Source organism: Oncorhynchus kisutch, linkage group LG5, assembly GCF_002021735.2.
Source record: "Oncorhynchus kisutch isolate 150728-3 linkage group LG5, Okis_V2, whole genome shotgun sequence".
Lineage (NCBI taxonomy): Eukaryota > Metazoa > Chordata > Actinopteri > Salmoniformes > Salmonidae > Oncorhynchus > Oncorhynchus kisutch.
Window position 1 is genome coordinate 47,197,612 of NC_034178.2, and position 26,422 is coordinate 47,224,033.

The window sequence follows — 26,422 nt, forward strand, 5'->3', positions numbered from 1 at the left end:
TCATTTTTTAGCTCCAAGAGGTACACTATTGGACAATTATGCTCTTTTGTTATAAAGCGATTGGATAGAAGCACTGTCAATCTCACTCATACAAAAACCACCACGCCTCTTTTTGGCTTTTATTTCCGCTTGTGTTCACGTCACTTTGACTTTACGGAAACTAGTACATAATTTGAGATTGATTCCTGCCTTTGTGATTGCATTCCATCGCCTACACTCTCTTATCAAAAAGTTTGTTTAATAAATGTAATTCGTTTCGAGTTCTAGACGGATATTTTCTTCACACCTCATGATTTTGTAGCCTCTACTTGTGAGAGGGAGTAAAACGTTACTCACACTGGCATAATTTCCAGAGGACTGTTTTTACTGATACGCAGGAAGAAAAGTTTTGTGTAGCTCGACAGTTAACGTTTGTGTTTAGTTACCTTTATTTCATCAAACACATTAATTAATTGTAACGTAAGGAGTTTAATGTATGAATTTATTGAATGAATATTAGTTTATCGTCAATGTTGTCAATCGTGTTGTGTCATTAACTTACTGAACGTAACTAGAGTTCAAGGCACAGCCAGTAACGCTAACTGCTGAGGTTGCGACAGGAGCAGATAGCGAGCTAACTACCAGTCATGGCAGACTCGAGCAACAACCACCCGAAGACCCTCAATTTTAATGTGGGGGTACTTGGGCATGTCGACAGCGGGAAGACGTCGCTTGCCAGGGCGCTCAGCAGCACAGCGTCCACGGCTGCCTTTGACAAGAACCCCCAGTCCCGAGAGAGAGGCATCACTCTGGATCTCGGCTTCTCCTCCTTCAACGTGGACCTCCCCGAGCAGCTGCGGGAGGATCCCGGGGGCCACGGCTACGACAACCTGCAGTTCACGCTGGTGGACTGTCCTGGACACGCGTCCCTCATTCGCACCATCATTGGGGGTGAGAGAAGTGAATGAGAATATCATATTACTGCAGAGAGAAATCGATACCCTAACCGTAGTAGCAAGACAGCAAATATTCAGGTGTTGACACCTGTGTAATGGTGGAGATCCCATCACTCACACTAAATGACTGTACATGGCACGTATTTCAACTGTCCAGTCGGCTGTCTGACATCTCCTGGTACTCTCGCAAAGAGTTTGACAGCCAGCTTCAATAATGGCAAATGGGAACACACTGGGGCTGCAGAATAAAGAGTACACATTAGAGGTCGACTGATTTATGATTTTTCAACGCCGATACCTATACCGATTATTGGAGGACCAAAAATGTACCGGCCGATTATTTTATTTGTAATAATGACAATTACAACAATACTGAATGAACACTTATTTTAACTTAATATAATACATCAATAAAATCAATTTAGCCTCAAGTAAATAATGAAACGTGTTCAATTTGGTTTAAATAATGCAAAAACAAAATGTTGGAGAAGAAAGTAAAAGCGCAATATGTGCTATGTAAGAAAGCTAACATTTCAGTTCCTTGCTCAGAACATGAGAACATATGAAAGCTGGTGGTTCCTTTTAACATGAGTCTTCAATATTCCCAGGTAAGACGTTTTAGGTTGTCGTTATTATAGAAATTATAGGACTTTTTCCCTCTATACCATTTGTATTTCATTAACCTTTGACTATTTGATGTTCTTAAAGGCACTTTAGTATTGCCAGTGAAACAGTATAGCTTCCGTCCCTCTAGTTAGCGTGCGCTAACAAGCTAGCCATTTCACTTCGGTTACACCAGCCTCATCTCGGGAGTTGATATGCTTGAAGTCATAAACAGCGCAATGCTTGACGCACAACGAAGAGCTGCTTGCAAAACGCATGAAAGTGCTGTTTGAATGAATGTTTACGGCCTGCTTCTGCCTACCACCGCTCAGTCAGATACTTGTATGCTCAGTCAGATTATATGCAATGCAGGACACGCTAGATAATATCTAGTAATATCATCAACCATGTGTAGTTAACTAGTGATTATGATTGATTGTTTTTTATAAGATAAGTTTAATGCTAGCTAGCAACTTACCTTGGCTTACTGCATTTGCGTAACAGGCAGTGTCCTTGTGGAGTGCAACAAGAGAGAGGCAGGTCAGGTCGTTATTGCGTTGGACTAGTTAACTGTAAGGTTGCAAGATTGGATCCCCCGAGCTGACAAGGTGAAAATCTGTTGTTCTGCCTCTGAACAACGCAGTTAACCCACCATTCCTAGGCCATCATTGAAAATAAGAATGTGTTCTTAACTGACTTGCCTAGTTAAATAAAGGTTAAAAAAAGAAAAATCAGCGCACAAAAATACCAATTTCCGATTGTTATGAAAACTTGAAATCGGCCCTATTTAATCGGCCATTCCGATTAATCGGTCAACCTCTAATACACATACACCTGATACAAATATACATTATTTCTTGACTCAACCATTTAATGCAGCCATTACATGGTTAACCCACACTGATTGACTGGCCCCTCCACTAGCCTGTGGCTTGGAAAGGAAGAGAGAGAGGAGGAATGGGTAGAAGTCTCCTGGAGGACATGAGAATTCCTTACGCCTCAGCTAAACCCTGCTTAGTCATTCCCCTTTCTTTCTTGCTACAATCTCCCTTTCTCTCTCTCCTCACTCCTGAGGAGTGTTCTTTGGCTTTATCCACATTTGATTATTTTTGTTTAATTATTTCTAGGTAAGAAATGTACTATGTATGCTGTAAGTGGAGACTGCTTTGACAGGGCTGAGAGGTGAGGGTATGCATTGGTGGGAGAAGACGATTGAAACTGAAGGTAAGCAGGAGAAGGAGAGCACGCACAGTGGGAGTGTGGCTTGAGTCAGTGTATATGGCTGGTAGTTGGCTATTTAAAGCCAGTGTGTCCCTGTGGATGGCAAATGCTGTGGATTAGGGCAGAAGGAAGGTGTGGGGATCAGGGTATGTAATAAACTTCCTCTCCTGTCCCCAGTGGGGAAAGCACAGGAAAGAAAGAAAGCCAAAGAGAGGCAGAGGAAAGAAAGACAGCCAAAGAGAGGCAGAGGAAAGAAAGACTGCCAAAGTGAAGGAAAGAAAAGAGGGAGAGGAAAGACAACCAAGTGAGCTGGGGCTCTAATTTCAGCCATCTAGCCCTTCTCCCTTCTTTATCCTTTGTACCATCCCTCTTCTCTCCCTCTCTTCGTTATTATTCTTGGTTGTCTGTTGCTGTTTCTCCATTGGTTGCTCAACTTATGACTGGTCCTTTGGGCCCTGTGTAGATGAGCTGTAACCATGCAGTGCTTAGTGGTCACAATCATTTCGCTGCAGTAGTTTTGGACTGGGGTGTTTATTATAGACAAGCCATTTAGCATACATACAAGTCTAATAGTGAGTGTGTGTGTTTCAGGGGCTCAAATCATAGACTTGATGATGCTGGTGGTAGACGTGGTGAAGGGGATCCAGACCCAGACAGCAGAGTGTCTGCTGATAGGAGAGCTGACCTGCCCCCGCATGGTGGTCATTCTCAACAAGACTGACCTGCTGCCGCCCAACAAGAGACAGACCGCCATCGACAAGATGACCAAGAGACTGCACAAGACACTGGAGAACACCAGGTAACACACACACCAGGCCCCCAGTGTCCTTTCTGGAGCGTCACCAGTTCACCAGTTCTGCTGGTCGGCTACTATGTAGCAACCTAGCGGTGCCAAAGCTCTGGGCCTGTATCCACAATGCATTTCAGAGGAGAACATTTGTGCTAGGTGCTGAGAATCGAGATATTTTACTCCTACTCTTATGGGTAAAAATGAAAGCTATGCAAGAAGGGCTTTAGTCATAAGAGATACCAAGTCGACAGATTATTTAGGACGCCTCATAAGCTGTCCTAACCGGTTAATAGTTACCAGCAGGTGTCTTGATAATAGAAAAATGCAGCGAGTAAGTGGTTCCTGCACCACATGCAACTGCTTTGCAGTTGTTGAAAGAATGTTTTGATATTTCTATACAATAAATCTATAAATAATGTAGACCTACATGCTCTTGTCTTTGACAATGATTTCACATGAGGCCTATTACACGATATGCCTAAATGACGAGTGTGTCGATATAATGGTATTGTCAAAATTCCACTTTTAACAACCATCAGAATTGGTTTAAAAAAAAGTTTATGCATGCCAACATATTAAGCAATCATTAAGAGTAGGCAAAGTGATCGTGTCAGTCGGAAATGATATAAAAGGTTTTACCATTGAAACGTTTGAACATTCACATTCATTGTGGTTGTCTGAAGAAACATGTGCTATAGAGTTCACAGCTGGCAACGCCTCATCAGGATTGGTTATTCCACAATTTGCAACATGTCAATGAGCGTCATCACTATCTTTCCTTTGTGGTACCTCAACTGTTGTGATTACCAGCTGAGATAAACTTTTATGGGGTTGATTTTGTCCTAAAACCTACTCTGAGTTAGGATTTTTTTTGGTCTTTAAGCAGGTTTTAACAGGATTCTAAGAACGTTTCTGGGATGCTTTGTAGATATGGGCCCAGGTCTGACCTAGAAAGCCTGTAAATTACGATCTAGACCTAGATCGCCAGTATTGCCAAACACATTTTGTTTAGACGGCTGATTTGTGCTCTAAAATGTGTTTATTATGATCAAGTTCGATCCCCACTGTGAATTATTTTAATGTTTGCTACAAACCAAGATACTGAATTAAGTAGTGATACATTCTGACTACTAAATTTGTCGTCACACAGGATCAGGTGCTGACACAGACCAATCATGGCCGGCAGGCTATTAGGAGGCTCCATAGACATTAAGGCAGGATGAAAACTACTACATCGACCATGATCCTTTGCTGCTTATTGCCACCTTCACGATGATCCTTAGCTATTTTTTGGGGTGCCATTCAGTCCCATTCAGCAATAATGGCGTGCTTCAAATTCAAATACTACCAGCTTCATGAGCCATCGAGTTTTGCATAGGAATACATGGATGACATCAATGCTATCACTGTCTTCTGGTTTTAATGTCTATGACACACACAAAATCATTCTAACCCTCGTTTCATCCCCTGTTGGATAGATTTAAAGACTGTCCTGTGATTGCCTTGTCAGCAAAGCCTGGGGGTCCTGAGGCCCCTGAAACAGAGGAGCCCCATGGAGTGCCTGAGTTAATAGAGGTAAAGACCCTGGACACACTGGTGCCCCAGGAAGTGCCTGCGCTATTAGCAGTTTGGCTTAGTATTCTGACTGATGTGTAGAAGGCTTCAATGATACATACAGTATGATTCAGTAAAAGGTCACTCTTACAGAACAAAGAGGTATGACAGACACTGTCAGGTCAGGGGTTCTTCCCTATAATTAAATCACAAGAGACACTGTCAGTAAGTGTTGATGAAACCACAGGATACACACTCAACACTACTATATGGCTCTCTGTGTGTGACTGAATCACACTCATGCCTACAAGACCGTTACAATGTTAATGAGAGCAGTTTTGACTTTGGTGTGTGTGTCCTAGTTGTTGAAGAGCCAGACGTACCTACCTCACAGAGATCCGGGGGGAGCTCTGCTGATGGCTGTGGACCACTGCTTCTCCATCCGTGGTCAGGGCACAGTCATGACCGGAACCATCCTACAGGGGGCGCTGGCTGTCAATGACACTGTGGAGATCCCTGCGCTCAAGGTATGGTCACTTACCACAGAACACTGATGTACATGACCACTAAAAGAAGTCTTGATCAGTGGTTCTCAACCTCAATCCCACATGTCTATAGACCAGAAACCATTTGTTGTGACATTGTAGAACATTAGAGTGCATTAGCCAATTTATTTTGTTCTAATTTTAGGTTATGTGGTCCTATAAAGAGACTATAGCATGATGGTAGTCCCTGCTTCCAAAAAGGTTGAGAATCATTGATGTAGTAGAAGAGCCCTGATTCAGATGACCTGGATGGCTGGAGTAGAAGATAAAAGCTACAGAGATTTTTGGGGAAGTTCAGAAGTTGACTGCAAGAGGAGAGGGGGAGGGATGGGAGTGGAGTGGAGGATGTGTCTGTGTTTTTGGGGAGACTGGGGAGGAGGGGTGGGGTATTGGCAGTACAGGAGCTGGCTAATTCAGACCAGATGCAGTTGTAGGCCAGCCCAGTTTATTATCTTGAACCTTACTGTCAACTGGTGTCATCATAACATCCTCCACCGGGTGGCGGCAGAACCCTGGATTAACCAGCAGGTAGTGTCGGAGAGAAATTGTGGTTAGGCTACACCGACCATACTCACCCACTCACAACATAAAAACAACACTCAAAGATTATTCTGTTATACACTGAACAAAAAATATAAGCAACATGTAAAGTGTTAGTCCCATGTGTCATGAGCTGAAATAAAAGATCCCAGAAATATTCCATACGCACAGAAGGCTTATTTCTCTCATTCTCTGTTAGTGAGAATTTCTCCTTTGCCAAAATAGGTGTGGCATATCAAGAAGCTGATTAAACAGCATGATCATTACACAGGTGCACCTTGTGTTGGACAATAAAAGGCCACTGTAAAATGTGCAGTTTTGTCACACAACACAATGCAACAGATGTCTCAAGTTTTGAGGGCGCATGCAATTGGTATGCTGACTGCAGGAATGGCCGCCAGAGCTGTTGCCAGAAAATGTAATGTTAATTACCACTCCAGCCCAGGACCTCCACATCTGGCTTCTTCACCTGTGGGAAGATCTGAGATCAGCCACCCGGACAGCTGGTGAAACTGTGGATTTTCACAATCAAATAATTTCTACACAAACTGACAGAATCCATCTCAGGGAAGCTCAACTGTACTGGGCAGATGGCAGCGTGTGGGCGAATGGTTTGCTGATGTCAGCTTTGTGAACCGAGAGCCCCATGGTGGGGGTATGGGCAACAAACTTAATTGCATTTTATCGATGGCCATTTGAATGCACAGAGATACCCTGATGAAATCCTGAGGCCCATTGTCATGACATTCATCCGCTGCCATCACCTCGTGTTTCAGCATGACAATTTACAGCCTCTGTACACAATTCCTGGAAGCTGAAAATGTTCCAATTCCTCCATGGCCTGCATACTCACCAGACATGTCACCCATTGAGCATGTTTGGGATGCTCTGGATCAACGTGTATGTGTCCCAGTTCCCGCCAATATCCATCAACTTTGCACAGCCATTGAAGGCTATATGTTAAGGAGATGTCACACTGTGTGAGGCAAATGGTCATGACACCAGATACTGACTGGTTTTCTGATCCACGCCCCTACCTTTTTTAGGTATCTGTGACCAACAGATGCATATCTGTATTCCCAGTCATGTGAAATCCATAGATTAGGGCTTAATGAATTTATTTCAATTGACTGAATTCCTTCTATGAACTGTAAAATCATTGAAATTGTTGCATTTTATATTTTTGTTCAGTGTAATATTGAACATGTTCATACTCTGTCAATTGTATACCTAACCTTGCACAAACAATCAATAGAGCTGATGAGGTGGTTTGATAGTCTCTCTGTGTTTGTCTTTTAACCCCTAGGTGACCAAGAAAGTGAAGTCAGTTCAGATGTTCCGGCGGCCGGTGGCTGGGGCAATGCAGGGTGACCGGGTGGGTGTGTGTGTGACCCAGTTTGATCCTAAACTGCTAGAACGGGGAGTGGTGTGTACCCCTGGTTCCCTACACATCCTCCACGCAGCCATCATCACTGTCAGAAAGATTGGCTACTTCAAGGGTTCCCTGGCCACCCGTGCCAAGTTCCACATCACCGTGGGACATGAGACTGTCATGGCCAGGGTCACCTTCTTCGGTCTGCCCCCTGGAGAGACCCACCAGACCTCCACTACGGACCCCCAGCTACCCACCTCAGACCCCCACGCCTCTGAGCCAGACCTTAGACCCCTGGACACACCCTTCTCTTTTGACCGGGAGTACTTCCACCAGGATGAGTATGTGATTGGCCAACGGGAGGCCGGCGGGGCGGGACAAGACCCGGAGCAGTGGGCGCTGCTGGAGTTTGAGCATCCGGTCACATGTCCCACTCTCTGCCTGGTGATTGGCTCCAAGCTGGATACAGACATTCACGCCAACGTGTGCCGACTGGCGTTCCAGGGGCGTCTGCTGGAGGGTTTTGAGGAGAAGAGCTACTCTGAGACTACACTACTCAGACTACGTATCTACAAGACCAAACACAAGGAGGGACAGGTGGAGAGGGTGAGTGGACCCCCTGCCACACACAGACACATCTTCCACCCCCTCACTCCCCTAATAGGCTGCACACACACACCCTTCCCATCAGTCTTCGTGCTTGGCTCTCTGTCCTTGTTCCTCTGCCCCCTCCCCTTCCTGTATTCTGATCCTTGTTCCTCTGCCCCCTCCCCTTCCTGTATTCTGGTCCTTGTTCCTCTGCCCCCCTCTCCTTCCTGTCTTCTGGTCCTTGTTCCTCTGCCCCCCTCTCCTTCCTGTCTTCTGGTCCTTGTTCCTCTGCCCCCCTCTCCTTCCTGTCTTCTGGTCCTTGTTCCTCTGCCCCCCTCTCCTTCCTGTCTTCTGGTCCTTGTTCCTCTGTCCCCTCCCATTCCTGTCTTCTGGTCCTTGTTCCTCTGCCCCCCTCTCCTTCCTGTCTTCTGGTCCTTGTTCCTCTGCCCCCCTCTCCTTCCTGTCTTCTGGTCCTTGTTCCTCTGCCCCCCTCTCCTTCCTGTCTTCTGGTCCTTGTTCCTCTGCCCCCCTCTCCTTCCTGTCTTCTGGTCCTTGTTCCTCTGCCCCCCTCTCCTTCCTGTCTTCTGGTCCTTGTTCCTCTGCCCCCCTCTCCTTCCTGTCTTCTGGTCCTTGTTCCTCTGCCCCCCTCTCCTTCCTGTCTTCTGGTCCTTGTTCCTCTGCCCCCCTCTCCTTCCTGTCTTCTGGTCCTTGTTCCTCTGCCCCCCTCTCCTTCCTGTCTTCTGGTCCTTGTTCCTCTGCCCCCCTCTCCTTCCTGTCTTCTGGTCCTTGTTCCTCTGCCCCCCTCTCCTTCCTGTCTTCTGGTCCTTGTTCCTCTGCCCCCCTCTCCTTCCTGTCTTCTGGTCCTTGTTCCTCTGCCCCCCTCTCCTTCCTGTCTTCTGGTCCTTGTTCCTCTGCCCCCCTCTCCTTCCTGTCTTCTGGTCCTTGTTCCTCTGCCCCCCTCTCCTTCCTGTCTTCTGGTCCTTGTTTGGATGTTTCTCATTACTGGTGGCACTGGAGAGATTTTCAGAGACTGAGCTCCCATTGTGGACACACACACACACGCACACACACAGACAGAGATGCGGCGTGTAGAAGAATGCAGGGCCTTTGCGTGTGCTAGGCGTGTGTCCCCCTGACGCCAGTGGCGACAGCCAGGCTGGTGCTGTTTGGACCTGAGTGGCACAGGAATATACCCACATCCACATGGCTCTGCATTCCCCCAGGCCCTCACTCTGGCCCCTGCTCTCTCACACTCATCTCTCTTTGAGTCCTCAATCCATTATGCTTTTCGATCTCTCACCTTTACCGTCTTTCTCCCTGGCTCGATCTCGCTCTTGTAATATATTCAATGACTTATTTTGTCATTTAATTCAACACCTCTCTGACTTTTGAGGTTCCTCAGTTTATCTTCCCATTTTGACTCGTAAGAGTCTTATCTGCCTCGTTGCTCCTGCCTGTTTGTCTGTTTCAGTGTTGTCTGCAGCCAGCAGCGTGTCTGTGTGTACACAGTACGCATCCTCTCTCAGGATCACTCACAGGTCAGAGGTCAAGTGTGTGGACAAGTTTTACTGCTGTTAGGCTGTTACACATAGGTCGTTGACCCTGAGGTTGATCCTCTCCCTGTGAGGTCAGACTCAGGTCTTGTGACATGGGTTCCCCTCCTAGAATGAGGAAGTCCTATTTGTTTAGTTTTTTTCTAAGAGGACAAATATCTGAGTTTGAGGTATGGCTTTGTCATCCCTTAGTCACTGGGTTGTTTTATTAGGATCCCTGTTAGCAGTTGCAAATGCAGCAGCTACTCTTCCTGGGGTCCACATAGAACATGACCTAATACAGAACAAAAATAGATAGGAACAGCTCAAGGACAGAACATACATTTAAAATAAGAGTGTAATTTTAACCAACTGTAGCTTATCAGCGGTAACGCATCAGTCAGAACCGAATGTCAGAGTGAGCGAGGGAAGGAAGTGACAAAGGGGGAGAAGTAGCGAGGGAAAGAGCGGTGCCCTCCCTTTATCGGATCAGTGACGGGTGAGAGAGTCTCTGTGATGGACAGATACAAAACAGAAGAAAACATGCGAAGAGGAATGAGAGGACAGACAGACGGCAGTCCTAGGGGAATGTGGCTCATAGCAGCGTTGGGTTGGGACAGGGGACAAAACAGTGTCATGGTGGGGTCAGCCACCCCCCCACCATTCACTATGGCGACAGATAGGCAGCATGGCAACACACGAGATCATGCAGCAGTGTGTGTGTTAGATCAGAGAGAGGAACATGAAAAACAAACACACACTGTCTGCCTCAAATCATTAAGGGATATGCTGGAGCGTTAGTTAATAATGGTATTTGTATGATATTTGTTACAGGAAGCTGCTCATTTAATGATCATATTATTTAAGTGTATTGCATTACAATAAGTATATTTTGTTGTATCTGTCATTGGTGCCTCTCTCAAGTCTCCTCCTCCTTCTGGTCAGGTGACAGACGACTACACTGTGATTGGCCGAAATCTCTTCAAGAAGGAGACCAACCTGCAGTTGTTTGTGGGGTTAAAGGTCACGCTGTCGACCGGCGAGGAGGGGGTCATCGAGGGCGGCTTCGGACAGAGCGGGAAGTTTAAGATCCGGGTGCCAGGTATGTAGGCATGGGCCTGTATGAATGTGTTAATGATAAAACAGACCTCGCTGCTGAGCGGTTTAAAGCAGCGTATGGGTGTATGATCACATCTGACCAACAGATATCAGACATTTTATATGAATTTCCTGCCGTTTGTACATGTTGAAACGCCACCACCCTTCGTTGACACTCACCAGTACTGCACACCGCCGCCGTTCATTATGCTGTGTCTTTCCTTCTACTTCCTGTGGTTGTCCGTGGTCCGTTCATTATGCTGTGTCTTTCCTTCTACTTCCTGTGGTTGTCCGTGGTCCGTTCATTATGCTGTGTCTTTCCTTCTACTTCCTGTGGTTGTCCGTGGTCCGTTCATTATGCTGTGTCTTTCCTTCTACTTCCTGTGGTTGTCCGTGGTCCGTTCATTATGCTGTGTCTTTCCTTCTACTTCCTGTGGTTGTCCGTGGTCCGTTCATTATGCTGTGTCTTTCCTTCTACTTCCTGTGGTTGTCCGTGGTCCGTTCATTATGCTGTGTCTTTCCTTCTACTTCCTGTGGTTGTCCGTGGTCCGTTCATTATGCTGTGTCTTTCCTTCTACTTCCTGTGGTTGTCCGTGGTCCGTTCATTATGCTGTGTCTTTCCTTCTACTTCCTGTGGTTGTCCGTGGTCCGTTCATTATGCTGTGTCTTTCCTTCTACTTCCTGTGGTTGTCCGTGGTCCGTTCGTTGTCAGAATCAGGATGTGGTGTGCTGGGAATCCCTCTCCAGGATCCTCTGGGCGTAGCTCTGGTTCCGGGGGAAGTCTGCACCCTGTTTATTTGACCTTCTGTCGCTCCTCTCACCTCCGACCCACAGATAGGCTCCACACTGGGCCTGGCGGGAAGAGAAAACTAAAACATTTAGAAAGAGAACCGTACCTACTTCCTCTCAACTCACTCACACTGGCGTACACACTCACAAACATGCTCTTATATATACACTGACATACTTGGCTAGTCACTTAAGACATTCAGCATGCTCATTGCTCATTCACTCTCATAGTTTGCCCTCTGCTGTGTGTTCTTCTGACCTCTCGCTACTCTGGGTGTGCTTGTGTGTGCTCCCTTTTTCTCATTGTTTTTTGCCCCTTCAGGGCATATGATTCAAAATGGAGAAAGTGAGGGAGAGAAAGGAAAAGAGGGCTAGTTAGATTTGAGTAAGTCTTTGAAGGCCCCCCAGACCCCTCACAACCTCCCCCTTCACACACACTACTGTCCAATTCCCCCCCGCAACCCGCTCTGACCCCAAACTCATCCCCTACAAGCCCCGTAGGGCCACCAGCCTGGCACTAGACAGCTATTCTAGAGGAGGAGAAAGAGATGGATAGATTGCGGGAAAGGAGCAGAGGGGGATAGCTGTCATTTAGACTTTGAAGTATAGGTCTTCTCGGCTCCAAAAAGTTGGACCCGAGGACAATCGGACCCGATGTAAAAAAAAATATATATATATTAAAAAAATAAAAAAAAATTTTTTTTAAATGGGGACCTGAACGGACCCGAGAACAATCGGGTCCATTCGGGTTCAGGTTCGATGCAACCAGACCTAGACCCGGCCTGTACCCGATTAAAAACATGTTTATCAACCAAGTTGATCTTCTGGTTAACAAATAGCCTATAGCCAACCTATAAAGACCTATGGGTCCACTCTGTTCTATCAGCTGTAGTTGCATAGACCCAATGACAATCAAACAGGACCCGACCTGGACCCGAGGGAAAAGTTAGATTTATGAATGCAGACCCTCTCGGGTATTCAGGTTACATTTTACATTTGAGTCATTTAGCAGACGGTTTTATTCAGAGCGACGTACATACATACATACATACATACATCGGACTTCTACTTTGTCTATGTGATATGTCAGCATGTAATTAAAAGGATAAAATGCATGTTCATTATGTTGTTTAATGCAACAAAAAAAAACTTGTTATACGTTTGTGGTGATAGCTTTAGGAGGATCATTTAATATTTTTTGTAATTATGCTGAGTAAAGGGGTGTGTGTGCTGACTCCATTTACAACAAAAAAATTAAGTTCAAGCATTGATGAACTGGATTTTATTTGAAATTACATCACACTGATTAATTTGTGTGTGTGTGTGAGCGGTGTGAGCTAAGGCCAAGTGAGTTCTGTAGATCAGAGATTCTGCCTGGCTTGTAACCATAACAACCTCCTCTGTGGCGCCATGTGATGCGGGTAGATGAGGTCAGCCAGTGCGAAGGTTTGCTCAGGGAACATTTCTCACCTCTACGTGAGTGGAACAACAAGCAAACAAACATGTCAAACGCACACACACACAGGAAGGGATGCCCCAGCGGAATCCACAGCACGTGCCCAGTCGCCTGAGGTCTGTCAGACACCAGAATAAATGTCAGCCAGAACAGAACCGCCACATAGAACCCTGAGAGAGAGACAGAGTCAAGGTTCTTTCACGACCTTGAGCGTGAAACCGGAACCGTGAGACAAGACCACAACTGCTTAATAAGTTAAGGAGACAATGACTGGTGGGACAAAGTTGCATGTGTGATTCGATGCCCAATCTGGACGGTAAATATCAGATGAAACATGACCGTGGAATAGGACCGTGAGTCAGGACTGTGACCTTTGTCTCCACTCTATCAGCAGCAGGATCAGGAGGCTGAGGTTGGCGATCCAGTTCAGGTTCAGCAGACCACAGTGGCTCCAGCATTGTCATTCTTTAAGTAGAGCAGAGAGAGGATCACTATCTATCTGTTCTCCCTCTCATCTCCTATCTCTGTCATCGTCAGTGTAAAGAGCAGATGTACTGTTGACCCTGAGACACCACTATAGAGCTGTAAGAATGGGACTAGTGGTGTGGAGGTTTTTAAAAGTGACTTGTGTGGTCTAGCGGTCTAAGCTGCTGCCTCCAGATCACATACACAGAGTATACCAAACATTAGGAACACCTTCCTACACTTAACAAAAATATAAACACAACAGGTAAAGTGTTGGTCCCATGTGTCATGAGCTGAAATAAAAGATTCCAGAAAATTCTGTTCACACAGAAAGCTTATTTCTGTCTTTTTTTGTGCACAAATTAGTTTACATCCCTGTTGTTGAGAATTTCTCCTTTGCCAAGATATGCCACACCTGTCCGGTGGCTGGACTATCAAGAAACTGATTAAACGGCATAATCATTACACAGGTGCACCTTGTGCTGGGGACCATAAGGCCACCCTAAAATGTGCACTCTTGTCTCACAACACAATGCCACAGATGTTATTATTATTTTTATTTTTTCACCTTTTATTTTACCAGGTAGTCCAGTTGAGAGAGAGTTCTCATTTACAACTGCGACCTGGCCAAGATAAAGCACAGCAGTGTGACAAAAACAACACAGAGTTACAAAAAGGATAAACAAACGTACAGTCAAAAACACAATAGAAAAATCTATGTACAGCGTGTGCAAATATAGTAAGGTTAGGGAGGTAAGGCAATAAATAGGCCATAATGGCGAAATAATTACAATTTAGCATTAACACTGGAGTGATGGACATGCAGATGATGATGTGCAAGTAGAGATACTGGGGTGCAAAAAATAAATAACAATAGGGGGATGAGGTAGTTGGGTGTGCTATTTACAGATGGGCTGTGTACAGGTACAGTGATCAGTAAGCTGCTCTGACAGCTGATGCTTAAAGTTAGTGAGGGAAATATAAGTCTCCAGCTTCAGTCATTTTTGCAATTCGTTCCAGTCATTGGCAGCAGAGAACTGGAAGGAAAGGCAGCCAAAGGGGGTGTTGGTTTTGGGGATGACCAGTGAAATATACCTGCTGGAGCACGTGCTACGGGTGGGTGTTGCAAAGACTGATAGATGATCTGGAGCCAGTGGGTTTGGTGCCGAATATGTGGCGAGGGCCAGCCAATGAGAGCATACAGGTCGCAGTGGTGGGTATTTTATGGGGCTTTGGTGACAAAACGGATGGCAGAGTATTGAAGGCTATTTTGTAAATTACATCGCTGAAGTCAAGGATCATTAGGATAGTCAGTTTTACGAGGGTATGTTTGGCAGCATGCGTGAAGGAGGCTTTGTTGCGAAATAGGAAGCCGATTCTAGATTCAATTTTGGATTGGAGATGCTTAATGTGAGTCTGGAAGGAGAGTTTACAGTCTAACCAGACACCTATGTATTTGTAGTTGTCCACATATTGTAAGTCAGAACCGTCCAGAGTAGTGATGCTAGGCGGGCGGGCAGTTGCGGGCAGCAATCGATTGAAGAGCATGCATTTAGTTTTACTTGCATTTAAGAGCAGTTTGAGGCCACGGAAAGAGTGTTGTATAGCATTGAAGCTCGTTTGTAGGTTTGTTAACACCGTGTCCAAGGAAGGGACAGATTTATACGGAATGGTGTCGTCTGCGTAGAGGTGGATCAGAGAATCACGAGCTGCAAGAGCGATGTCATTGATATATACAGAGAAAAGAGTAGGCCCGAGAATTGAACCCCGTGGCACCTCTGTGGCACGAAAACAGTTGCACAGTACTGTCTTTTATCTATTGCGGTTATGATATCGTTTAGGACCTTGAGAGTGGCTGAGGTACACCCATGACCAGCTCGGAAACCCGATTGCATAGTGGAGAAGGTACGGTGGGATTCTAAATGGTCGGTGATCTGTTTAACTTGTTAAGGACTGCCCTCCAGTTCTTCTCAATTTCCGCCTGAAAGTATACCCTAATCTAACTGCCTGTAGCTCAGGCCCAGAAGCAAGGATATGGATATTCTTGGTATCATTTGAAAGGAAACACTCTGAAGTTTGTGGAAATCTGAATTGAATGAAGGAGAATATAACACAATAGATCGCTTAGAAGAAAATACAAGGAAATAATCAACGTTTTCTGTTCTTTTAATTTGGTTTCATCTTTGAAATGAACAAGAACAGCCAAAATATTCAGATATGATGCTGGGGATCATTTAAAATAAGAACATAAGTGGGCAACAGTATTTTACCAAAGTTTCAGATAGATACCTTCAGGAATGAGTGAGGTACATGCCCAGGTGTCCCTCACAAGATTCCCAAATGTACCCAAGTGGCCAAATTGGTAGAGTGATACATTGATGCAAATAACTATATACACTGCTCAAAAAAATAAAGGGAACACTAAAATAACACATCCTAGATCTGAATGAATGAAATATTCTTATTAAATACTTTTTTCTTTACATAGTTGAATGTGCTGACAACAAAATCACACAAACATTATCAAAGGAAATCAAATTTATCAACCCATAGATTGGGTTTGGATTTGGAGTCACACTCAAAATTAAAGTGGAAAACCACACTTCAGGCTGATCCAACTTTGATGTAATGTCCTTAAAACAAGTCAAAATGAGGCTCAGTAGTGTGTGTGTGGCCTCCACGTGCCTGTATGACCTCCCTACCACGCCTGGGCATGCTCCTGATGAGGTGGCGGATGGTCTCCTGAGGGATCTCCTCCCAGACCTGGACTAAAGCATCCGCCAACTCCTGGACAGACTTGGTGGATGGAGCGAGACATGATGTCCCAGATGTGCTCAATTGGATTCAGGTCTGGGGAACGGGCGGGCCAGTCCATAGCATCAATGCCTTCCTCTTGCAGGAACTGCTGACACACTCCAGCCACATGAGGTCTAGCATTGTCTTGCATTAGGAGGAACCCAGGGCTAACCGCACCAGCATATGGTCTCACAAGGGGTCTGAGGATCTCATCTCGGTACCTAATGGCAGTCCGGCTACCTCTGGCGAGCACATGGAGGGCTATGCGGCCCCCCAAAGAAATGCCACCCCACACCATGACTGACCCACCGCCAAACCGGTCATGCTGGAGGATGTTGCAGGCAGCAGAACGTTCTCCACGGCGTCTCCAGACTCTGTCACGTGCTCAGTGTGAACCTGCTTTCATCTGTGAAGAGCACAGGGCGCCAGTGGCGAATTTGCCAATCTTGGTGTTCTCTGGCAAATGGTGTTTGGCTGTAAGCACAACCCCCACCTGTGGACTTCGGGCCCTCATACAACCCTCATGGAGTCTGTTTCTGACCGTTTGAGCCGACACATGCGCATTTGTGGCCTGTTGGATGTCATTTTACAGGGCTCTGGCAGTGCTCCTCCTTGCACAAAGGCGGAGGTAGCTGCCCTGCTGCTGGGTTGTTGCCCTCCTACGGCCTCCTCCACATCTCCTGATGTAATGGCCTGTCTCCTGGTAGCGCCTCCATGCTCTGGACACTACGCTGACAGACACAGCAAACCTTCTTGCCACAGCTCGCATTGATGTGCCATCCTGGATGAGCTGCACTACCTGAGCCACTTGTGTGGGTTGTAGACTCCGTCTCATGCTTCCACTAGAGTGAAAGCACCGCCAGCATTCAAAAGTGACCGAAACTTCAGCCAGGAAGCATAGGAACTGAGAAGTGGTCTGTGGTCACCACCTGCAGAACCACTCCTTTATTGGGGGTGTCTTGCTAATTGCCTATAATTTCCACCTGTTGTCTATTCCATTTGCACAACAGCATGTGAAATTTATTGTCAATCAGTGTTGCTTCCTAAGTGGACAGTTTGATTTCACAGAAGTGTGATTGACTTGGAGTTACATTGTGTTGTTTAAGTGTTTTTTTGAGCAGTGTACAAAATACAAAAAAAAATATTCTAACATGCCTCCAAAATAAAATATTGAAGAAAAAATTATATATATATTGAAAAAAATTCTAAATAACAAAGGGTAACTATTGACAATTTCAATGCTAATGCCATAGCCCATAGCGGTCTCTTTCTGGTGTGAAGCAGAGGGTCACCGAACAGGTGGTACAGGTGACAGGGGATTTCTTGTGGCACAGACAACGAAGCCTCCCTACTGAGCCCTTTTTGCCCTGAGGCACATTCCTGCCTGCAATGATACATTTTGGCATGTGAACACCACTGGTTGGAGCAGAAGGGACAGAGGTAGAGGGGACAGAAGGTGCTACAGTGGTCTTGCTGTAGCTAGCAAGCTCCTGGATGAGCAGCTCCCTGAAGGCTAGCTGTGAGATGGGGGGCTGTCCACAGCTCCTAGCCATTTCCTTCTGGAGCAATGTCAATAAAATTATAAACAATGTCTTGTATCATTTCATGGTTTTGTGGAGAACATTATAGTAGCCTATCACCGCATTTGACAGGTCCACACCTCCCATGCTCTTGTAGTCCTTCACAGCAGCTGGAATGGGGACATTTTTGGTGGTCCATGCCCCAGTAGCGCCCTTCACACGCCTGACGACGTGATCACCACTGAAGGACTTGTGGATTGTTGTGCACATCACCACCTCTCTGGTATCCATGCACTTCACAAAGAGCAGGCCATCTTCACGGATCCATCTCATGTAGAGGTCGACCGATTATGATTTTTCAACGCCGATACCGATTATTGGAGGACCAAAAAACCCGATGCCGGTTTAAAAAATATATTAAAAAATGTTTGTAATAATGACAATAACAACAACACTGAATTAACACTTATTTTAACTTAATATAAAACATCAATAAAATCAATTTAGCCTCAAATAAATAATGAAACATGTTCAATTTGGTTTAAATAATGCAAAAACAAAGTGTTGGAGAAGTAATATGTGCCATGTAAAAATGTGTGCCATGTAAAAAAGCGTTTAAGTTCCTTGCTCAGAACATGAGAACATGTGAAAGTTGGTGGTTCCTTTTAACATGAGACTTCAATATTCCAAGGTAAGAGGTTTTAGGTTGTAGTTAATATAGTATTTTCGGACTATTTCTCTATACCATTTGTATTTCATATACCTTTGACTATTGGATGTTCTTATAGGCACTATAGTATTGCCAGTGTAACAGTATAGCTTCCGTCCCCCTCCTCGCCCCTACCTGGGCTCGAACCAGGAACACATCGACAACACTCAAAGCATCGTTACCCATCGCTCCACAAAAGAGCAGCGCAAGGGGAATAACTACTCCAAATCTAAAAGCGAGTGACGTTTGGAAACAGTATTAGCGCACACCCAGCTAACTAGCTAGCCATTTCACATTGGTTACACCAGCCATTAGGCTGATTAGGCTTGAAGTCATAAACAGCGCTGTGCTTGCGAAGAGCTGCTGGCAAAACGCACGAAAGTGCTGTTTGAATGAATGATTACGGACCTGCTGCTGCTCAGTCAGACTGCTTTATCAAATCAGACTTAATTATAACATAATAACACACAGAAATACGAGCCTTTGGTCATTAATATGATCGAATCCGGAAACTATCATTTCGAAAACAAAACGTTTTATTTCAGTGAAATACGGAACCGTTCTGTATTTTATCTAACGGGTGGCATCCCTAAGTCTAAATATTCTTGTTACATTGCACAACCTTCAATGTATGTCATAATTACGTAAAATTCTGGCAAATTAGTTCGCAATGCGCCAGGCAGCCCAAACTGTTGCATATACCCTGACTCTGCATGCAATGAACGCAAGAGAAATTACACAATTTCACCTGGTTAATATTGCCTGTTAAACTGGATTAGTAGTTATAACTAGTGATTATGATTTCATTTTTTTTTATAAGAAAAGTTTAATGCTAGCTAGCAATTTACCTTGGCTTCTACTGCATTCGCATAACAGGCAGGCTACTCGTGGAGTGCAATGGTTAGAGCGTTGGACTAGTTAACTGTGCTGTTGCAAGATTGGAACCCTGAGCTGACAAGGTAAAAATCTGTCGTTCTGCCCCTGAACAAGGCAGTTAACCCACAGTTCCTAGGCAGTCATTGAAAATAAGAATGTGTTCTTAACTGACTTGCCTAGTTAAATAAAAGGTATGAAATAAATAAATGTAGTTTTTTTATATATATAATCGGAAATTTCCGATTGTTATGAACATTTGAAATCGGCCATCCCGATTTAATCGGTCGACCTCTAATCTCATGGTAGCCTGCTTAGGCATGTCGTTCACCCTGGTTTTCGAAAATCCCACTCTGTTGGTCCGAATGGTGCCACAGGCCCACATCTCCAGCTTCCTCAGGTCTGTGAACAGGGTAGGGCTTGTGTAGAAGTTGTCCACAAACAGTTTGTAGCCCTTCCCTAGCAGCTGAAAATCTATTAACTCCATAACGGAGTCATAGCTAAGCCCCTTACCGGTCGCACAACTGCTCTTCCCCTCATAGACAAAGACATTGCATGTGTATGCACACAGAGAATCAGCCAAAACAAACAGTTTGTACAGTGCCTTGCGAAAGTATTCGGCCCCCTTGAACTTTGCAACCTTTTGCCACATTTCAGGCTTCAAACATAAAGATATAAAACTGTATTTTTTTGTGAAGAATCAACAACAAGTGGGACACAATCATGTGAATAATTTTGCACGCCCAATTTTTCTGCTTTTGATTTGTTAAAAAAGTTTGAAATATCCAATAAATGTCGTTCCACTTCATGATTGTGTCCCACTTGTTGTTGATTCTTCACAAAAAAATACAGTTTTATATCTTTATGTTTGAAGCCTGAAATGTGGCAAAAGGTCGCAATGTTCAAGGGGGCCGAATACTTTCGCAAGGCACTGTAACCCCATTTAGTCGGTTTGTTACGCATGTACTGTTTTAGGCCAATTCTGTCCTTTGAGGCTACCATCCTCTCATCTATGGAAAGGTTCTGGGCAGGCTGAAAATAAGTCTTGCAAGCCTCAAGGATGTCGAGGTAGAGAGGTTTGATTTTGCAGAGCTTATCAAGCCGTGCCGTGCCGTGCCTCGCTTCGTCTCATTGTCCTCGTCAACTTTTGGGTCACTGATATGAAGTGCCCGTGAGATTGTCAGAAACCTACTGCATGATATGACCGTGGTGGGGAAAGGCAGTTGATAGAGGGGTGCAGATTTCCAGTAGTCCTTCAGGGTTTTCAGCTTTACAAGACCCATGTAAATGACCATAGAAAGGTAACAAAAAGATCTGACATGGAAATGGGCTTCCATCCCTCTTTCTTGCCTTCCTGCTTCTTAGCTCCGTACTTATTTGTGTTCGACACCAGGGAATCAACAACTGCCGAGGTGAAAATCAACTGAAAAAGTTGCATGGGGCTGTATTTGGAGGTCATGTCCAGCTGAGGTCCTGGTGGCCTTTTTGGTCTGAATATTGGAAGTGGTGGCGCCACATCCTCCTCCAGCACAGAGTGCCAACGACCCTCCTCTGCTCTGCCAGCAGGTTCCACACTTCCCTTCCTCCGCTTCTTTGTCACCGACTTCACACCTCTTGATGGCCGGGCGGGGGTAGGTGTTGTGCCGGACACAGCAGGGGTCCGGCTGGATGGACCAGCTTCAGTGGGGGATTTGCACCTTGGCAGTATGGGCTCCCAATCAGAATCGCTGGGACTGTGAAATAAAGACACAGACACAGATTATATATAGAGTAGGGAATGAATCACTATGGTGAGGAGCTGATCCATTCCATGTTTAGATAAAATAAAATGTAAAAAATATCTAATATATACAGACACACAGTCACAGACACACAGACATACACTCACCCACAATGTAGAGCAGTGTACTTTACACATTTCAATACTGATTATATTTTTATATATGGCAAATAAAATAAAAATATCTCATCTCAAATGAATAATATTTGATATTATAAATTTCAAATAACGTTTACTCACCAATCCAACACAGAATCTTCTCCATACAGGAACATCTAAGATTTAGAGTCAAAATAATTCTGTCTGTCTGAATCATCTTGTAGTAATGTCTGAATCTGTCTGAATCATCTTGTAGTAATTCACTGTCACTATCTTGATCAATTTCTTCAATAATATTGTGTAGATCTGTATATTTTGTCTTTGCCTTTGATTTTAAAGTTTTACTCGCCATAATTCTTCTCTGAAAATGCTCTCAAAACAGAAATGCTGCCCGTAACCAGCGTGGCTGCTTCTAGTAGAATTTTCAATGGCGAATGGTTGTGTCTTTACGCTCAAGTTTCCCACAAAGGCAAGTCTTCCTGGATAGAACCATCACCTGTTGTCGTTTACCTCCGCTCATTGGCTATCTACCAAGCTAGATTTCAAAACGATCAGTGGTCATTGGTCCGAAATACAGTCAATCAACGAAGAACTGGTCATATCATTGGTGCGCAATGAGGTCATAGTTTGGTGTGTTCAAATCAGTTCCTTTCACCTCAATATGTCCCGGGAAAAGAACCATGAAGTATGGCTGTATTACTAACAAACAAAGGATTGCAATGAAACCAAACATGACTCGATAAACATCTGTTTAGAGTGAGTAATTACATCGAATGTTACGTCCAAAGTTGAAGGACACTGAATTTATGACACAAAGCCATTTACAAAACGTTTCCTGTTAGGCTATAAAAATGGATTATATCGAACAAAACAACAATTTATTGTTTCGTCATGACCTTTAGTATTGCCAAATGAAGAAAATCTTCAAAGGTAATTGATTATTTTTATTGCTATTTCTGACTTTTGTGACTAATTTACTTGGCTGGTAGCTGTACATAATGTTTTGTCTAGTGATCGATAATCGCATGGTTTGCTTTCCCAGTAAAAACGTTTTTAAATCTGACATGGCGGCTAGATTAACAAGAGGTTTAGCTTTCATTTGCCGTATTGCACTTCTGATTTAATTCAAGTTAAATATTTAGAATAATTACATTTCTGCAATTTTGATGAAACTGAACGCTAACGGAACGCCATTCCTAGTCAGGTTAACTTGGCTTTCGAAGACTTTAGAAAGTCAGGGCAGGATGGATATCGGTCTGTATCAGTTTGAGTCTAGAGTGTCTCCCCCTTTGAAGAGAGGGATGACCGCGGCTGCTTTGAAATCTTTGGGGATCTCAGACGATACAAAAGAGAGGTTGAACAGGCTAGTAATAGGGGTTGCAACAATTTTGGCGGATAATTTTAGAAGAGAGGGTCCAGATTGTCTATCCCAGCTGATTTGTGGGGATCCAGATTTTGCAGCTCTTTCCGAACATCAGATAACTGTATTTGGGTGAAGGAGAAGGGGGGGGTGGCTTTGGCAAGTTGCTGCGGGGGGGGTGCAGAGCTGATGGCCGGGGTAGGGGGAAAATGCGTAGATCTATCGGTGGTGACATTATTTCTGGGCAGCTGAGAGGATGTGGTCTTATTCTCCATGGACTTTACGGTGTCCCAAAACTTTTGGGAATTAGTGCTACAGGATGCAAATTTCTGTTTGAAAAAGCTAGCCTTAGCTTTCCTAACTGACTGTGTATTGGTTCCTGACTTCTCTGAAAAGTTGCATATCGCTGGGGCTATTCGTTGCTAATGCAGTACGCCACAGGATGTTTTTGTGCTGGTCAAGGGCAGTCAAGTCTGGAGTGAACCAAGGGCTATATCTGTTCTTAGTTCTACATTTTTTGAATGGGGCATGCTTATTTAAGATGGTGAGGAAAGCACTTTTAATGAACAACCAGGCATTCTCTACTGACGGGATGAGGTCAATATCCTTCCAGGATACCCTGGCCAGGTCGATTAGAAAGGCCTGCTCTCTGAAATGTTTTAGGTAGCTTTTGACAGTGATGAGGGGTGGTCTTGACAGAAGCAGGCAGTGATCGCTGAGATCCTGGTTGAAGACAACAGAGGTGCATTTAGAGGGCAAGTTGGTCATGATGATATCTATGAGGGTGCCCATGTTTACTGATTTAGGGTTGTACCTGGTAGGTTCCTTGATCATTTGTGTGAGATTGAGGGCATGTAGCTTAGATTGTAGGACGTCTGGGGTGCTAAACATATCCCAGTTTAGGTCACCTAACAGTATGAACTCTGAAGATGGATGGGGAGCAATCGATTCACATATGGTGTCCAGGGCACAGCTGGGGGTTGAGCGGGGGTCTATAACAAGCGGCAACAGTGAGAGACTTATTTCTGGAAAGGTGGATTTTTAAAAGTAGAAGCTCTAATTGTTTTTCACAGACCTGGATAGTATGACAGACCAGGCTATCTCTGCAGTAGATTGCAACTCCGCCCCCTTTGGCAGTTCTATCTTGACGGAAAATGTTGTAGTTGGGGATGGAAATTTCAGGATTTTTGGTGGCCTTCCTTAGCCAGGTTTCAGACACTAGGACATCAGGGTTGGCGGAGTGTGCTTAAGCAGTGAATAAAATATATATGCATAGTCACTTTAACTATACATTCATGTACATACTACCTACATACTACCTCATTCCAGGGTTTTGCTTTATTTGTACTATTTTCTACATTGTAGAATAATATTGAAGATATCTAAACTATGAAATGACACATGGAATCATGTAGTAACCAAAAAAGTGTTTCAGGTTCTTCAAAGTAGCCACCCTTTGCCTTGATGACAGCTTTGCCCACTCTTGGCATTCTCACAACCAGCTTCATGAGGTAGTCACCTGGAATGCATTTCAATTTAACGGGTGGGCCTTTTTAAAAGTCCATTTGTAGAATTTCTTTCCTTAATGCGTTTGAGACAATCAGTTGTGGTGTGACAAGGTGGGGGAATATACAGATGATATCCCTATTTGGTCAAAGACCAAGTCCATATTATGGCAGGAATAGCTCAAATAAGCAAAGAGAAACGACAGACCCTCATTACTTTAAGACATGAAGGTCAGTCAATATGGACAATTTCAAGAACTTTGAAACTTTCTTCAAGTGCAGTTGCTAAACCATTAAGCGCTATGATGAAACTCACTTTCATGAGAACCGCCACAGGAAAGGAAGTCCCAGAGTTACCCCTGCTGCAAGTTCATTAGTTACCAGCCTCAGAAATTGCAGCCCAAATAAATGCTTCAAAGAGTTCAAGTAACAGACACATCTCAACATCACGACAGAAGACACTTTAAGATATGAAGGTCAGTCAATCCGGAACATTTCAAGAACTGTTTCTTCAAGTGCAATCACAAAAACCACCAAGCGCTATGATGAAACTGGCTCTCATGAGGACAGCCACAGGAATGGAAGACCCAGAGTTATCTCTGCTGCAGAGGATAAGTTCATTAGAGTTAACTGCACCTCAGATTGCAGCCCAAATAAATGCTTCACAGAGTTCAAATAACAGACACATCTCAACATCAACTGTTCAGAGGAGACTACGTGAATCAGGCCTTCTTGTTCAAACTGCTGCAAAGAAACCACTACTAAAGGACACCAATAAGAAGAAGAGACTTGCTTAGGCCAAGAAACACAAGCAATGGACATTAGACCGGTGGAAATATGTCCTTTGGTCTGATGAGTCCAACTTTGTGATTTTTGTTTCTAACCGGCGTGTCTTTATGAGACGCAGAGTAGGTGAACGGATGATCTCTGCATGTGTGGTTCCCACCGTGAGGCATTGAGGAGGAGGTATGATGGTGTGGGGGTGCTTTGCTGGTGACGCTGTCTGTGATTTTATTTAGAATTCAAGGCACACTTAACCAGCATGGCTACCACAGAATTCTGCAGTGATACGCCATCCCATCTGGTTTGCGGCTAGTGGAACTATCATTTGTTTTTCAACAGGACAATGACCCAACACACCCTCCAGGCTGTGTGAGGGCTATTTGACCAAGAAGGAGAGTGATGGAGTGCTGCATCAGATGACCTGACCTCAACCCAATTGATATGGTTTGGGATAAATTGGACCGTTGAGTGGAAAAGCAATCAACAATTGCTCAGCATATGTAGGAACTCCTTCAAGACTGTTGGAAAAGCATTCCAGGTGAAGCTGGTTGAGAAAATTCCAAGTGTGTGTAAAGATGTCATCAAGGCAAAGGGTGGCTACTTTGAAGAATCTAAAATCAAACATATATTATGATTTGTTTAACACGTTTTTGGTTACTACATGATTTCATGTGTGTTATTTCAGTTTTGATGTCTTCACTATTATTCTACAATGCAGAAAATAGTAAAAATAAATAAAAACATTGGATTGAGTAGATGTCCTAACTTTTGACTGGTAATGTATACATATTTAATTCCTCTGTCCTATCCAATAAACAAACGATATGTGAATACTTTTTTTTTAAAGGAGGGAAATATGACTTGTATAAACTAACAGCAATTCTAATTCTAATTTGAATGATCTCTTTCTTTATCTCTCCCTCTCTCTCTTCCCTATTCCCTCTTTCTTCTCTTCAGAGGGTCTCAGTCTAGAGACTAAGCAGCTCCTCTCCTCCTCTGCCAAAAAGAGAGTTAAGGGTGGTGCTAAGGGGGAACCAGCCAAAGAGGATGATGCCAAGACAGACTCTCAGCCAATCTGCATCAACCTCCAATTCAAGAGATACGTCTTTGACCCCCACAAGAAGATGGTTCAGAACTGACCTCTGCAGCAGCTATAGTATGATACCTGTGATGTCGTATAAAAAAATAAATGTTGCTTAAAAGCTGATCTCCGTTCATGGGGAAAGTATTGCTCGCTATATTTTCAATGCATTTTTCTGCGATCGTCGCAGCCGTCTAAGGCACTGCATCTCAGTGTAAGAAGTGTCACTACAGTCCCTGGTTCGATTACAGGCTGTATCACATCCGGATGTGATTGGGGGTCCCATCGGGCTGCTCACAATTGGCCCAGCGTCGTCAGAATTTGGCCGGGGTAGGGTGTCATTGTAAATAATAATTAGTTCTTAACTGACTTGCCTAGTTAAATAAAGGTTCAATTTTTTTTAAATAAATACAAATGTAAACAAAAAA

At 44.3% G+C, this 26,422-nt stretch overlaps 1 protein-coding gene across 1 annotated transcript; it reads left to right on the top strand.

The window, feature by feature from the left end:
* The first annotated feature begins 147 nt into the window (after positions 1–147).
* On the top strand, positions 148–26,422 carry LOC109891159 (eukaryotic elongation factor, selenocysteine-tRNA-specific). Its single transcript, XM_020483493.2, has 7 exons — positions 148–930; positions 3,351–3,558; positions 5,028–5,124; positions 5,466–5,630; positions 7,495–8,166; positions 10,626–10,782; positions 25,871–26,422. Exons 1-7 carry the CDS (start codon positions 627–629, stop codon positions 26,050–26,052), a joined length of 1,785 nt encoding a protein of 594 aa, XP_020339082.1. The 5' UTR covers positions 148–626; the 3' UTR covers positions 26,053–26,422.